Here is a 17,509-nt window from a genome sequence, read left to right as displayed (position 1 = left end):
CTGCAGAGTCAGGTTGGCACAGTATGAGGCTATGTAGGCTTAGAGTGGCACAGAGAGCTCTGCAGGGTCAGGTTGGCACAGTATGAGGCTATGTAGGCTTAGGGTGGCACAGAGAGCTCTGCAGAGTCAGGTTGGCACAGTATGAGGCTATGTAGGCTTAGGGTTGCACAGAGCTCTGCAGGGTCAGGTTGGCACAGTATGAGGCTATGTAGGCTTAGGGTAGCACAGAGAGCTCTGCAGAGTCAGGTTGGCACAGTATGAGGCTATGTAGGCTTAGGGTAGCACAGTGTGATAATGTACTGTATGTAGTGCACATAGTGAGATGTAGTGTGATTGGGTACTGTTATACTATTATAGTGTACATAGTGTGATAATGTACTGTATATACTGTTATAGTGTACATAGTGATACGGTATACAGTGTGATAGTGTCATGGACTATAGTGCACATTGTTTAATAGTGTACGGTATATAGTGGGACAGTGATGCTTTTCCTTGGTCACTACTGTCTGTGTGTGAACCCGACCCTAACGCTCATGCAGCCTCCTGTTCCATGGTGCTTGCAGCCTCCTCTCTTCTCCCCTGTTATCTCCAGGACGTGCATTGGCAATGAGACTAGGGGTATCTGTAAGTCAGTCATGCTGTGACATCTGTGTCCCCGCACCGGGTACACAGGCACATCACAGTTTGCTGGACCTATAAGCTGCTCCTCCTTTATTTTTATGGCTATGGGACAATAGAATGACCTGCCCTGAGGGTTTCCCTCCCGTGTCCTCACAGTCTTGCAGCTGGCGGTCAGACCCAAGTCTGAGGTTGGTGTTGCTTGCTGCTGGTCTCCTGTTGGCGTGTCCAGCGCTGAGACCCTCGCTGACTTCTATAAGCAGGAGTCTGAAGCGCTCAGCCACTTTTCCTTACTGCTAAGCACAGTAGTGAAGACAGTCCCCTAGACCTTCTATTGAGGCCGTCTTCACTACCGCACTCAGCAGGGAGGGGAGACGGCGCTCGGCTGAGCGTTGCAGACTCATCACTATAGGGAAAAACAAGGCGCTTAGATCCGGGACCCCCACTATTTCACTACTCAGCAAGGCCACTTACCACGCCAGTGAGGATCGTGCGCCTGCTTCCTTACTTCAGAGCGGTGTGCCATAAGCTCCGGCAGCACGCTCAAACTGACCAATCACTAAGCTCCTTACTGTAAGGAGCTTTGTTATTGGTTGTTTCAAGCAGCAGCATCGGTGCGCTGCCTGCGCCGTTGACAGCGCTCACTGCGCTGATGAATGGCAGGGAAAAGTCTAAGGTGTATTGGTACGCCTTAGGCTTTTTCCAGGGAGTAAAATGGCCTGAACAGGCGTCTATGACTCTTGTACAGGCGTTATTGCCACCTCTGCCTCCACATTATCAGTTGTGTGGACTACAAGTAAATCTGTCCTGAAAAGGTAAAACTTTTTGTTTGTCATAGAGACAAATAAAAAGTTCTGATCGGTGGGGGTTTGAGAGCTGAGACCCCCACAGATCACTATATCAAGGAGAGAGAGGCACATACCCGGTACATATCACACCCTCTCCTCACTGGAGATGACAGGGCCAATAGAAGTCTCAATTATGTCCTCCGCAGTGATGAGAGAGAGAATGCGATATGTGAACACTTCTCTCCTCATTCTAGTGATCGGCGGGGGTCTCAGCACATAGGTCCTCACCTATCAAAACTTTTTGTCTCTATGACATATCAAAAGTTTTACCAAAACTCAGTAACACTTGACATTGGTGACAGTATTGTGTGCGTCTACATGGCATGGGAAGAGAGACATTCTGGTAATGATTGCTTTTCTTCATTTTCCTCTCCGTGTCCACAGGAAGACAACATTTTTTTGCACTAATATCCCGATACTGGTTTGTTCTTTATGTGGTTTTATTAGTTATTATCTCCAGGTAGGTCATCAATATCAAGTCCGTCATGGTCCCCCACCGATCAGCTGTTTCGGGCAGCCATGTCGGCAATAACTGTACAGTGTACGGAGCTGGAGGCAGAAAGCTGCATACACTGTGTAGTGGCCGTGCCGGGGTACTGCAGCTTAGCTTCCATTCAAGTGAATGGGCGCTGAGCTCCGGTACACCAGTGTAAGAAATTACACTGTGTGCGAAGCCTTCTGATTCTGCTTCGTACCCTGTTAGTTTCCGTCGCCGCAGCTGATCGGAGGAGTTGCAAGGTGTCAGACCTCCACCAATCTCATATTGATGACCTATCCTTTAAGTTAAAATCTCATCCACTTTGCCGCTACTTTGTTCTGAGTTCTGCAGATTCGTACAGAAAGTCCACTGCATTCCACTAAATGCGGATGTAGTCTGTCATTAACCCCTTCACAACACCCACAGTGAGTAAAAAAAGATCAAAAAGTCTTACACACCCCAAGAGGGTATCACTGAAAACTACAGATGACCCTGCAAAAAATGAGCCATCACACAGCTCTGTAGACATAACTATAAAAAAGAATCAATGTAGAATATAGAGTAGTTGTGCACTCCTCATTTGGAAGAATACAACTGACGTATAAAACAAAAATATATTGATTACAATTTTAATCCAATAACTGTATGGCAGTATCCAATATGCAAGGAATCTCAGAGACATTCAAGGTCGGGTAAACCAATGGATGTCTCAGATAGTCCCCAAATGGTTAAATAGACCCCCATGTTGTTTATTATCTGAAAAATCTGCAATATTATTTGAAAAAATCGGCAGGACTGTCAACTATTCCAAAAAATCGGCAGTATTATCCACTATTTGAAAAGACGCATGAAAAATGCAAGGTGATTCCGTTATACTAATACCAATGGAAGATTGATAGAATACTGATTCCATGCCAGTTAAGACATTAATTGAATAAGACTATATAAGGTCTGTTATATTTGGGGGTCTCCTAACCACTGAGGAAGGAGACAGATCTCTGAAACGCGTATGGTGAGGACCCCCAGACGCTATTCATCATTATCGAGGTTTTGTTAGAGCGCTCTCACTATTATTCAAGCGGTATTCGACGCTACGAGCATTTGGACCCTGCAACTCTGATAACTACTCCTGACCAGAAGGAGACGCCGGAAGATCAGAAGATCGTCAGCGCTGTAGGCACGTGGGACGCCGCGGCCACAGGCACAAACAGCACCAACCTATTGCTCTAAACACCGGGAGTACAAAAATATCACCTGCGGCAGACACGTAGTATACTGGCTGACCCTCCGCTGTACTGCGATACTGCCAGGCTGTGTTCCAGTCGAGTCATCAAACTGTGAGTAAGGGCATTGTCTCTTAGCCCGATCACTTCTATAATTGCAGGAACAATCGCTAATGTATTCCAAGGTATGATACCTCATTTCAACACTGAAGTGATACTTCGTTACATAATTGGAATCATTCAAAGCCATCTATTGCAATAGATATTGCCGTTTTTCATAGTGGATGAACTTTTTTATTAATTTTTTTTTGTTACATTTTAACCAGTGCAATTCCGCAGTGGATGAAGTAATCATTGGAAGAATCCTCACACACAGTTTTCTATCATATAGAGGTGGAATTCGCCCCTCTTTCCCCCCCCCCCCCCCTTTCTCTACAGGTGGAACTTTCCATATATAGGTGGAAACATCCTATATTTAAGTGAATGATTTCTTTCCATAGGTTGACTCATTTTTTGAATTTATTATAATTTTTTTAAAGGTGGACTCACGTTATGAATTTATTATAATATTTAGGTGGATTCACGTTTTATTATATACCTCACGTTTGTGTTTTTATTATTTTCATCTTGTGGTCCCATTGTGGATAACATTTACTGCTTTCACTTGGTTGAATTGTGGATGAATTTTCGATCACTATATTGATGAATTCTGATTAATGATTATACCCGTCTGAAGAGAATTGCCATATTTTTAATCTTATTTTATTCTTTCTGAACAGTTAGAGGTCTATATAACCATTTGGGGACTATCTGAGACATCCATTGGTTTACCCGACCTTGAATGTCTCTGAGATTCCTTGCATATTGGATACTGCCATACAGTTATTGGATTAAAATTGTAATCAATATATTTTTGTTTTATACATCAGTTGTATTCTTCCAAATGAGGTGTGCACAACTACTCTATATTCTACATTGATTCTTTTTTATAGACGTGGTGTGTCTATCAGTTGGGGCACCCACTCCATATGCAATAGTGAGGTGAGCCACTACAAACCATTATATCTACACCATAACTATAAAAAAGTTATGGGGATCAGAATATGGCGATGAAAGAAAAAAAAAAAAAAAATGTTTTCATTATTAAAGCACAAGAAAATCCATACTGCGCTTGGTAAGCTGCGAGAAGGCCGCGGCACTCACAGGAGCACCTTTGCCTTCTCAAACAGCTGATCAGCAGGGGTCCCAAATCCCCCACCGATCAGATACTGATGACCCATCCAGAGGATAGAGAGCAAATTTAAAGCCGTGCCATCAGGAATGCACCAGTCCGTCAGCCACTGTAAATCCACAGCAGTCGCTCCAGTCTAACAGCACGAAAGATAATCGACGGTAGCACGTCCTCCATGGTTTCTTTATTCAAAACGGATCCATTAAAATGTACAAAGTTCACTATGTTTTGCCCTTTGTACATTTTTATGGGTCCGTTTGGAATAAAGAAACCATGGAGGGCATGCTGGTGTTGATTATCTGCTATGCTATTCAGGGGATAGGTCATCATTTAGAAAGAATCAGAAAGCCCTTTTAACCCCTCAGATGCTGCGGTTAATAGTGATCACGGCATCTAAGGGGTTTGACAGTGGGAGCGGGCTCTATCTGTCCTCTGATCGGAGCTCCCACAGCAAAATCATGGGGCTTTGATTGGTTGCCATGACCGCGTGGGGCCCTCTGAAGGCTCCCAGCGCTGTCATAGCAAGTTGTCTGCAGAGCCATGCCCTAAGCATGACCTGAGAAGAAGCCGTAAGAATCCCATCGACTGCAGTAGTATTCTATTGCAGTCTATTATAAAAGTGGTCAGAAGATTGCATGTACAAGTCCCCTAAAAGGACTTAAAATTACAATAAAAAAGTTTAAAAAAACAAACACAAAAATATTTAAAATTCAAATAACCCCACTTTCCCATATAAAAATAAACATCATAGGTATCTCCACATCAGAAAATGTCTGAACTAATAAAATATAAAAAAATCTTTTTCTGCGCAGTGAACGCTGTAATGGAAAAATAAAAATGGCCTATTTTCAGTTTTTTTGTCATCTCAACCAAAAAAATATGATAAAAAGTGATCAAAAAGTCATATGGACCCCAAAAAGGGACCAGTAGAAACTCCAGTTTGCCCCACAAAAAACCATACCCTTGCACAGTCCTGTACTGTAGACAGAAATATAAAAAAGCTATTGGTGTCGGAATATGGCAATGCAAAGAAACAATGTTTTTGTCAACAGTTTAGATTTTTTTTTTTTTACCTACCATATATGTAAATTTGGTATTGCAGAATAAGGTTGTCATCTCATTTTTAGCGCACAGTGAACATGGAACCTTGGTGGAATTTAATATTTTTTTTCAGATTCCTTCTTTTTTTCCTTCTTTCTAAGCTATGGTAAAATAAGCAGCGCCATCAAACAAAATCAACCTGTCCCGAAAAAAAACAAGCCCTCATACGGCTATGTGAACAGAAAACTAAAATAATGGTGGCTCTTGGAAGGGGTGGAAGAAAAATGAAAAAATAAAATGGGCCATGTCCTGAAAGGGTTAATCCATTTGTGAGTTTCTGGTGTGACTGTTTTTCTTTCTTTTGCTCATAGGCTTGACGTCAGCATGCATCTACTGAGGACTTTATATCTGAGATGCCATTCCAGTATAATATCTGTTTCCACCTTACCGTTACGAGCTTGTAGACAACAACAGAGATGCTTCTTCTCACCAAGGATTGGATGTCAGGTTTTCACATTTCATGGACAGAACCATTGCTTCCATTCAGCCCCTAGACTAGAATCATCTCAAGACAAAAGAGACGGCCAGAGCCCTTCTCTTGATGCCAGTCACCCAGTGAAAAGTAAAGAGACCACCTCTGCCACTGAGGCTCCGGTTACCGAAGAGGAGACGGACCCTTTACAAGACAAGTCCATTGGCCTGGTACAGAGGTTCAAAAAGACTTTTCAGCAGTATGGAAAAGTTATGGTTACCGTCCATGTGCTGACCTCCAGTGCATGGCTCGGGACCTTTTACTATGCGGCTGTGCAGTAAGTGTCTGCAGGGAAAGTGTCCATTTTTCTTGTTTGCATTAGTTAAAGTGTCCCTGTACTTATTTGATATGTCGTATTGATATATCAAATTTTATGATGGGTTTGGGTCTGAGTGCTGGGACTTCCACGGATCGCCAGAACGAGGAGCAAGACCCGTTCACACAGAGTTCAGTCTCTCCTCGCTGCTGGAGATTGTCTCAGTAGAAAGTCTATGGGAGACCTTTACAAAGACCAGAGTGTTACGTGTGTGTCGCGTCATAAATTAGGCGCATCTACAGCAATCCGTAGGCCTGGAGATAAAAACTACTTCATTGTAAATTTCCCAGGGCCAGTGTTCCGGTCTTCACCGCTCCCAAGTGGCGAGGACGGAGTACAAACGCCCATGCAAATATTGTCGCGCAAGCATTTAAAAAGTCACAAAAAGGGGTCTTGGGCCTTTTTTTTTTTTTTTTATTATGCCAAAAACTGGCATAGGGATGTTATTAAAGGACCCTCTTTGATCCTATCTCCAGCAGCGAGGAGACACAGCCCTCTGTGGATGCTTCATTCTCCTCGTTCTAGTGATCGGTGAAGGGTCTTGGCACCTCAGCCCCCACCAGTCAAAACCTTTGATATGTCACTATGACATATACATTTTAAAGCACAGGGACAATTTAAAGCGCACCTGTTACCAGGATCACCTCTGTTAAACCAGGCATACTATCCGGTAGGGTTGATCCTGCTGAATAAAATACCTGTCTTGTGAAAATCAGTTGCAGCGTTCCTGAGAAAACAGACTTCTATTCCTTATGCAAATTAGGGCTTCAGTGCACTGATGGGCGGTGCACAGACCCTCAATGCGCCTCAGCTTTCCAGCGCAGCCACCCCTTTTGGTGCACTGAAGCCCTCATTTTTATAAAGAATAAAAGTATTCTTTCTTGTAAATGCTGCAACCGATTTTCACAAGACAGGTGTCATTTTAATCAGTAGGACCAACCCTACCAGATAGTTTGTCTAGTTTGATAGATGTGATCCTGCTGACAGGTGCTCTTTAAAGGGATTGTGTCACTTCAGCAAATGGCATTTATCATGTAGAGAAAGGTAATACAAGGCACTTACTAATGTATTGTGAATGTCCATATTGCTTCCTTTGCTGTCTGGATTAATTTTCCCATCACATTATACACTGCTGGTTTCCATGGTTATGACCACCCTGCAATCCATCATTGGTGGTCGTGCTTGCACACTACAGGACAAAGTGCCAGCCTCATTGTTGGCCTGGGCCATGGGAGCTCAAATAGGCTGGTGCTTTTATCTATAGTGTGTAAGCACGACCACCACTGATGGATTGCAGGGTGGTCATAACCATGGAAACCAGCAGTGTATAATGTGATGGAAAAATGGATCCAGCCAGCAACAGAAGCACTATGGACAATCACTATACATTAGTAAGTGCTTTGTATTAACTTTCTCTACATGATAAATGCCACTTGCTGAAGTGACACAATCCCTTTAAAGAGCACCTGTCAGCAGGATCAAATCTAATAAGCACCTGTGCGCTCCGTCGCCATATATCACGGATGCGGACCCATTCACTTCAATGGGTCCGGAGATCCAGAATGGTGCGGAACGGAAGCACTACGGAGTGCTTCCGTGGGGTTTCGTCCCGTACTTCCGTTCCGCAAAAGGATAGAACATGTCCCATCTTTTTGTGGAACGGCCGGATCACGGACCCATTAAAATGAATGGGTCCGCGATCTGCTGCGGCTGCCCCACTGACGGTGTTCGTGCATTGCGGCCCACATCACAACCACGAGGCGCAGGAGGCCTTAGGCGCAGAAATTTACCTGCTGTGCAGATTTGGAAATCTGCAGCATGTCAATTGTTGTTTTTCTCTTGTGCGGATTTCACCCTTTTGAATGAAAGGGTGAGATCTTTGGAAAATCAAAGCCGCATAAAAACCACACCAAAAAAACATAAGTAGTGCCGTTTTGGTGCTGATTTTATGCGGAATTTTGTGCATAAATCAGTACCATGTGCAGCCACCCTTAGGGTCCATTCACACGTCCGCAATTCTGTTCCGCATTTTGCGGAACGGAATTGCGGACCCATTTATTTCTATGGGGCTACACTATGTGCGGCCCAGATCCGGAAATGCGAACCCGCACTTCCGGGTCCGCATTTCCTTTCCTGAAAAAAATAGAACATGTCCTATTCTTGTCCGCAATTGCGGACAAGAATAGGCATATTCTATTAGTGCCGGCGATGTGCAGTCCGCAAAATGCGGAACACACATTGCCGGTGTCTGTTTTGTGGATCCGCAAAACACACACGGACCCTTGAAAAAAATTAAATAAGTGATCCTGATGGGTTCATCATATCTCTTGTAAAAATGGAAACTGCGACGCCTGTGTGAAAGGAGATTAATGAAGAATTGAGAACTTGATAAAGTTTGTATCAGTTTTTACTGATTAAGGGCTCATGCACACGAACGTATTTTCTTTCCGTGTCTGTTCTGGGGTTTTTTGCGGACCCATTCACTTCAATGGGTCCGCAAAATTAACGGAAGTTACTTCGTGTGCATTCAGTTTCCGTATGTCCTTATTTCCGTTCCGCAAAAAAATAGAACATATCCTATTATTGTCCGCATTACGGACAAGGATAGTACTGGTCTATGAAGGGCCAACTGTTCGCAATGCACACGGATGTCATCCGTATTTTTTGCGCACCGCAAAATACATACGGTCGTGTGCTTGAGCCCTAAAGGGGCATTCCAGGATTCTAATATTGATGGCTTATCCTCAGTATGGCCATTTATGCTGTGGATTTCGCCCTTTGCCATGGTAAAGGGGGGGGAGGGGGGACGGGATTGTGGCTAATCTGCCTCAAAATCCAGAGGTGAAAATATGAAGTGTGGACATACCCCGAAGGACCTTTAGATTTTTCAGCTAGAATTCTTTATTGAAATATGGACGTCATTTACCATTTCAGAGACGGTTTGTGCCTGTTCCAGTTAAGGCTCATACCTCTGTTCTCCACATCTGTTTCTGGGATACAGTTTCCTGTGCGTAACCCCCGCCCGCTGCGTACATGGCCAGTCTACAGCTGGAGAGCCGGGCACCTGACATCAGCGCAGATTACAGGACAAGTGTTTGTTTTAGTTACCCCCCAACCAACTGGCATCATTGCCCTTTCTAGCTGCTACTGATCGCAAATGTCAGTCTAAACTTAGCGTCCTCCTTTGCATTATATGTTCCAGACTATCAAAGTATGCCAGACAGTAGATTTATACGGATTGAATCACACTTTATGTTTCCGCTCCTTGGGTTTTGTGTCTAGCATGCACATGTGCTGTTATAATACAGATTGAAGCCAAAGCAAGGAATGGACTCAAGACGAGAAATAGAATCTTTACTATACAGGCCCCTCCTGAGACTGCGAAATGTAATGCAATCTGTAGGAAGAATGTTATAGAGCAAGAGGAGCTGAGCAGATTGACATATAGTTCTATGGGAAAAGATAAGTAAAACCTGCAAGTTATACATTTATATTCCTGCTTTTTCCACCTCCTGTGAACAGCTATCGGTACAGGGGGGAGGAGTTATCAGTGACTGACAGCTGTCTCTTAAAGGGGTTGTCTCACTTCAGTAAGTGCCATTGATCATGTAGAGAAAGTTAATACAAGGCACTTACTAATGTATAGTGATTGTCCAAATTGCTTCCTTTGCTGGCTGGATTCATTTTTTCATCGCATTATACACTGCTCGTTTCCATGGTTACAGACCACCCTGTAATCCATCGGTGGTGGTCGTTCTTGCACACTATAGGAAAAAGCATCAGCCTCTCTGGTGGCCAGGACTGTAGGAGTGCATATAGTTTAGTGCTTTTTCCTATATTGTGCAAGTACGACCACCACTGATGGATTGTAGGGTGGTCTGTAACCATGGAAACGAGCAGTGTATAATGTGATGGAAAAATGAATCCAGCCAGCAAAGGAAGCAATATGGAGAATCACAATACATTAGTAAGTGCCTTGTATTAATGTTCTCGACATGAGAAATGCCACTTACTAAAAGTGAGACAACCCCTTTAAGCACACTTATGCACACGATGCTATCAGTCACTGAAAACACCTCCTCCCTGTACCAATAGCTGTTCACAGGAGGTGGGATAAGCAAAGATTTAGATTTCCGGCAAAACTACATATCAGTCTGCTCAGCTCCTCCTGCTCTATAACCTGCTGCCTGCAGATTGCACTGCATTTCATGTCAACAGGTCCTCTTTAAGTACCAGCAAAGTGGATGACATTTTCCAAAATCTCATTCATCCACAAGCTGTGCAAAAAACATCTGCAGCAGAATCTGACTAGACTACGAATTCCCACTCCCTGTATTGCAATCTGTGGCAGACTCCATTCATTTGGGTCAGATTTTGCCGCTCCAGAATGCCGGCAGATAAGCTGTGGACGTATCCTTTGGCTGGTTTCACACACAGTGGGGTAGAAATTATCAACCCCCTATGCTAGAATTTGGCTTTAAAAAGTGGCAAACTGCGGGATTTTGGCTTCTTAAACGCCATTTGCGCAAAGAGTATTGTGCAAATGGAATTTTTTGCAAATCAGCCGTTCAGGCTGATTCATTATTTATCCCATTTTTCAACCATGCATGATGACTGAAATCTACGCCAGCTAGTGGTTTTTGTGTTTTTCAACATTTATTTTTCTTTTTTGCCTAAAAGACTTCTGAATACTTCTCATTTTTAATATTCCCTATTAAAGAGTGCCTATCAGCAGGATCAACCTTATGAGAATCAGTAGCAGCATTCCTGAAAAAAACCATTTTTATTCTGTCGGTAAATGAGGGCACTGTGTTCCGTTTTTTTTTGCGGACCCATTGACTTTAATGGAGCCACAGAACGTGATTTGCGCTAAATATAGGACATGTTCTATCTTTCAACGGAACGGAAAAACGGAAACGGAATGCATACGGAACACATTCAGTTTTTTTCGCGGAACCATTGAAATGAATGGTTCCGTATACGGAACGCAAAAAATGGACCGCAAAAGGGAAAAAAAACAAACGGTAGTGTGAAAGAGGCCTTAAGGCTACGTCTACAGACAAATAGGGCACAACTACACTGCAACATTTGTCGCGCAACATTTTGTTGCACTAATGTCGCGCAACAATTTTTTTAATGGCAGTCTATGGTGTCGCACTGCAACATGCAACATGCTGCGACGCAACAGTCGTAGAAAAATCCATCTCGAATGGATTTTCTGCGACTTGCGTCGCAGTATGTTGCAGTGCGACACCATAGACTGCCATTATAAAAATTGCCGCACGACATTAGTGCAACAAAATGTTGCGCGACAAATGTCATCGTGTAGACGTAGCCTTACAGTCAATATGCCTGGTTTAACAGGGTTGATCAATTGACAACTGGCTTAAAGGGCACCTGTCAGCAGGAGCACTTGCTCTGCCAACAGCCGTTCCTCCTGACTGTTCATCCACTCCCATCAGTCTGCTGCTTATCTCCTGTGAGCATCGGGCATACCGGTCCTTCTTTCTCCCTACATTTGCTATCAGGGGAGAGTCTGATGGTCCCCATAGACACTAGCTGGCACATTTTGTCGAAGTGTCTGTTCTGCGCTGTTGTTGATGGTTGCTTTTTAGTGCTTGTGTAAAAACGTTCCATTTCATTTAGATTTGTTTGATTTTTGGATCGGACTTGTGCCATTCTGTGTAGCAAGTCTTCTAACAAATCTTGCCGATCATGTGCGCAATTTTAGCGCCATCCAACCCTCTCAAGGTGGCCTTCTTTACGATTCCTAGCCTGCTAATTTGGCATGCTTTGCCTAATGTTATCAGCCATTTTTTTCTAATAAAAAATAATTATATATATATATATATTTTATATATAAATCACGCGCTGATCATTTTACAATCCCTCCATTATTTGGGGGGTACTATCTCTCCTTGGGGAGAGAGCGCCTTAGTCGGCGTGAGGAGACTTATAGGCCATACGTGCTCCTCTGGAATTCCTGGAAGAAGGGATGCAAAGGAGCTCTTAACAAGCTCTGCCTCTGATACCACCAGATGTAAGACAGTCTTATAAGTCACTGTTCAACCCTTCAAATAGGCCTTGAGACATGACTCGGATATTAAATAACATCCAGTAACAGTTGTATCTGATCAAATTTAGATGAGGTTTCATGGCCTACTGACTTGCTGTAGCTCCCAAGCTCCAGGAGAGGGCGCACTATGCCCATAAGTAATGCAAACCTCATCCAGCTGTACGGTATATGTTCTCTGCGTGATTTACTGAATTGATATGTGATGAGCACCACAGGAACGGTGTATATAGGTTTTAGGTTATTATCATTTTTTTATTAATATCTTTTTTTCACTTTAATTAGAGGAATAAACGTGGTTCCTTTCCTGGAGTTCATTGGATTGCCTGAAAGTATAGTGAATATTCTGAAGAATTCGGAGAGCGGGAATGTGCTCACAGCCTATGCCTTGTATAAGGTAAAGTAGAGATCTTTTTTTATATGGGGAGGGCTTCTTTACTGTAAATGCCTTCCACTGCATGTCATGTACAGAAGGACACCCTCCTCAATGACTGGACATGACATATGGAGGAACGTCCAGACCACCTTCAGTCACCGGCTTGCTCGTCTGTGACCTGTATTCATTCCCTTCCACAATTAAAGTTGGGATTAATGCTCACTTGCCATCAATTATCTCAGTATGCCCTTCAGTCATTCTGTCCCATGGCCAGTACATACTAAATCCCCTTTTTGTCGTGATATTTTTCTATAACAAAGCCACATTATTGCCTGCTCATTATAACACTGGCAAGTCTGACAGCGCCGTGCTAGAGGAGTCATGGTGATGAGAGTCGGGCTGCTGGGGGGGTCGGAAGGGACCTTTCTTCATTGTCTCGATCACAAAAATTTGACATTGACACATTCCCTCTGATTGCATCATCTAGAACTCAAGCCTGTCAGGACCGGAAAAAAATAAAACGACATTACTGTGCAGACGGTACATGCTGCTTCATCTTGTAACAGTGACAGTATTGACTTCTTTCTGGAAGAAAGTGCTGCCTTATCTTTTAGAGTCCACGGCCCGTCGCCATCGCATGTGACCCTCGTATGGCAAATAGAATTGCAGCTGCATTATAAGAGTTGGCTGGTTAGAAAATATATATTTTATGGTTCAATAAGATGAAAATATATATTTTAAATACACATTTAGGGTATACTGCATTGATTCAGGGGTGCCCCCCCCCCCCCCAACCTGATCCAGGACTTTCATCTATTAGCCAGAGCTGAGAACGGTTACAAAGAGTGTCTCTGGTTATAGGGAATGACCTGCTAGGTCCACACTTTACACAAGCAGCTCATTGTTAATTAGCCCCCTAAGGACCAGGCCCTTTTTCTTTTTTTTTTTGTTGTTTTTTGTCCTCCTCACATTCCAAGCGTCATTAACTTTTTACATTTTCCGTTCACCTATATAAGGGCAACACAAGTGGTATTTTTTAAACACCATTTAATTTACCATGCCTTGTATTGGAAAAAGCAGTAAAAATAATAATTTGTGGGGTGAAACTGAAAAAAAAAGAGTCTACCAAGGTTTTTTGGGTTTTGATATTGCGGCGTTCACTGTGCACCAAAAGTAACATGAAGTACTTATTCTGTGGGTCAGGACGACTACGGTGATACCAAATTTGTATAGTTTTTATTTTGTTTTACTAACCTTTTGAGAAAATAAACTTTTCCTTTGCATCGCTATTTTCTGATAACTTTCCATCTACAGAGCTGTACGTGCGCTTGTTTTGTGCACGGAGAACGGTAGTTTGTATTGGTACCATTTTGGGGTAGATATAATTTTTTGATCACCTTTCAGGATATTTTCACACTAGCATTTTTACTGGATCCGGCAGGGTTCAGCAAAAACTCTTCCGTTACTGATAATACAACCGTCTGCATCTGTTATGAACGGATCCGGTTGTATTATCTTTAACATGGCCAAGACGGATCCGTCATGAACTCCATTGAAAGTCAATGGGGGACGGATCCGTTTTCTATTGTCAGAGAAAACGGATTCGTCCCCATTGACTTGCAGTGTGGGTCATGCCGGATCCGTCTTGCTCCGCATTCCAGGACGAAAAGCAAACCGCAGCATGCTGTGGTTTGCTGTCCGGTATGAGAACAGAACAGAATGCATTTTGGAGTATTCCGTTCTGTTCAATTACGTTTTGTCCCCATTGACAATGAATAGGGACAAAACGGAAGCGTTTTTTTCCGGTATTGAGACCCTATGACGGATCTCAATACCAGAAAATATTAATGCAGGGAGAAGCTGAGTTTTTTTTGAATCTCTTTTCCCTGGCTGTGAGGCTCTCCGATGTTATTGGATCGCGGCACAGCCAAGGAGAAGGAGACGCCCATTGAGAAACCCTGGCGTCTCCTGCTCCCTGTTCCGATGCTCAGTATTAGCATACTGAGCACAAAAACTGCGCGGGGGGCAGGAGCGATATTTAAAAAAAATCAGGCAGGGTGGTAGCAAGTAAAGGTATTTATCTCCATTAACACAAAACCATGAAAGCTCCTCTTTCGCTTCTGCCACATTCCTCTGTTCAGCTTAGGTGTGATTATAATCTAGGACACGGGACTAGTCTGGAACTGAGTGGTTTTTGTAGTTGCTCGCAGCTACGCTATCCACCGGTCCTAGCATGCTTTCCTCATGTCTAGACTGTTAAGCAGGCTTTTCAGCTTGATCAAAGCTGCTTACCCTTTTATAGTATTTCATTTTGGTACATCCGCTCTGTGTGTTCCTTGCAAAAGTAAAAGTGCTGAAAATGGGTATTAGCCATTAAAGGCAGGGTTCTGACCATTGGGGCCCCCGCTGATCATAATAATGGGGTCCCATGTTCTCCAGTTTGCATGCGTGCTGCCGCTCCATGCAGCTGTATGGGGCTTGTACATAGCTATCTCTGACAGTCCCGTAGAGTTAAATGGAGCCCTGGGCACACATGCATGTCTGCCATTCACACAGGAAGCACGCACCTCCGTCCTTGTGAGCGGCAGGGGCCCCAGCGGTTGGACCCCTGCCAATTAGACACTTATTCCCTTTCCTATGGATAGAGGATAAGTTGTCTTATGGGAACAACCACTTTATTTATCCGGCATAACATAAATGACAGCCATGTACTGCACTCCGCTGCTGGATGTGTATGGTGTAAGTGATGTGTGTAATCGTAAAATACCACGCTGAAACCTTAGGCTGAGTTCACAATTTACAGATGCAGCATGGGGCCAAAACTGTGCCCGATTTCAAACAGACTGCATCTAGAGTTGAATCATTGTTAATGATCGCTCGGTTTACAACTAAACGGAAGTTCACCATGGAGCCATAAACAGTGAAACTCATTTTAGCTGCAGTCAGTGCCAATCTACATGTCACATCATGGATGCACTTTGGTTACTGTGTATGCACAACTTGTGAACCCATCCCAGAAGACCTAAGCCATAGCAGAATGGTCAAGCAGAGACATCCAAGCCTGATCTGCCACCTTGGACTAGGGCATTTACAGCACCAAAAACAAGCTGTTCTCAGAGGCAGATTTTCATTCCAGTCTGCATCTAATTTATTTTTTATTTTTTTAAGCTCCGAATTTTACTGTATGTATGTGTCCATAGCCTTAAAGGTGTTTTCCAGGCTCCTAATATTGATAACCTATCCTCAGCATAGGTCAATAACATCCGATCGGCGAGGGCCCCACACCTCCACGGATCAGCATCCTCTGGCGCTGGAACTAGCACATTGAATGGAAAAGGAAGCGCAGCTCCGTTCACAGTATAGTGGCTATGTCAGGTTAATGCAGCTTTGCTCCCATTCACTTCAGTGATAGCTGAGCTGCAGTAACCCAGCACGGCTGCTGCACTTCCCATTCCATTCAAAATGCTAGTTCCGGCCCCGGAGTACAGCTGAATATTGGGGGTGCAGGTTGTCGGACTTTCACCAGCTGGATATTAATGAGCATAGGTCATCACCTACCTTGAGCATAGGTCATCAATATCAGGAGCCTGGAAAGCCCCTTTAATTTCACTTGCAGTACCACCAAACACATAAGCATTACACCTGCTGGGTCCTCCACTGTGAGAGGCTGTCTTTCTAGCCAAAATCCTCACTGGCCAATAGATGATGGCCATGAATGGGGAACGTCCTTTCCTATTAACGTAGCATTCTCTCTCACATTTTTCTAAACCAGACAATCCCTTTAACAACAATTTAATTTGTAAAAAAAAAAAGAGAGCTAATAAAAAATGTGCACTAAAGGTCTGGATCTTAGATGTTTATAGGAGTCTACAAAATGTGTATGTTTCCCTTTACAGACATAGAGAGAAAACCTATACCTTGGGTGGTGGGGAGAGCAGTTAATTTGTCAGTGGGCTTTAGGAAGGGGTTAAGAAACTGCAACTGCTGTGATAGGCCCCTATGCCCATGAGATTGACGTACAGCCTCCAAAGTCTTCAGACCCTTTAACTTTTTTCACATTTTGTTACGTTGTGGCCTTCTTCTAAGTTGAAAAAAATAATCAAGTTTTCCCCCATCATTCTGCACTGAATTTTAGAAATCTTTGCAAATTTATTAAAAAGGAAAAACTAAAATTTTGTATGGACGTAAGTATTCAGACCCTTTACTACAAAACTTCAAATTTAGTTCTGGGGGCCTCTAATTCTCTTGATTATCTTTGAGATGTTTCTACATCTTGATTGGAGTCCACCTGTGATAAATTCAATTGATTGGACATGATTTGGAAAAATACATTACTGTCTATGAGGTCTCACAATGCATATCAGAGCAAAAACCAAGCCATGAGGAGAAAAGAACTGCCTGTAGTGCTCAGAGACAGTATTGTGTGGAGACACAGATTTGGAGTACATAAAAAAAATTCTGCTGCATTCAAAGTTCCTAGGAGCCCAGTGGCCTTCATAATTCTTAAATGAAAAACATTTGGAAAAACCAGGACTCTTACTACAGCTCTCCACCCGACCAAACTATGTAGAGTCACAAGAGCCTGGTAAGAAAGGTGACCAAAAACCCAAATGTCGCTGGCTGAGCTCCTAAGATCCTGTGTGCAGAAACTTCCAGAAGGTCAACCATCACTCACTGCCTCACTCCACCAATTTGTGCTTTATGGTAAAGTGGCCAGAAAGAAGCCTCTCCTTAGTAAAAGACACATGAAAGTTTGCAAAAAAAAGCACCT

General features: G+C 43.3%; 1 protein-coding gene across 3 annotated transcripts in view; it reads left to right on the top strand.

The window, feature by feature from the left end:
- The window catches only part of FAM210A (family with sequence similarity 210 member A), a 79,144-nt gene that overhangs the window by 36,244 nt on the left and 25,391 nt on the right, over window positions 1–17,509 (top strand). For all 3 annotated transcript variants that reach the window (XM_040431861.1, XM_040431859.1, XM_040431860.1), the window contains exons 3-4: window positions 5,813–6,250; window positions 12,648–12,759. In XM_040431861.1, coding sequence (XP_040287795.1) covers window positions 5,826–6,250; window positions 12,648–12,759 — 537 coding nt within the window. In that variant the 5' untranslated portion in view covers window positions 5,813–5,825. The remainder of the gene's footprint in view (window positions 1–5,812; window positions 6,251–12,647; window positions 12,760–17,509) is intronic.

Source organism: Bufo bufo, chromosome 5, assembly GCF_905171765.1.
Source record: "Bufo bufo chromosome 5, aBufBuf1.1, whole genome shotgun sequence".
In the NCBI taxonomy this organism is placed as follows: domain Eukaryota; kingdom Metazoa; phylum Chordata; class Amphibia; order Anura; family Bufonidae; genus Bufo; species Bufo bufo.
The sequence above is the reverse complement of the archived record's forward strand: the minus strand, read 5'-3'. Positions and strand labels throughout refer to the sequence as shown.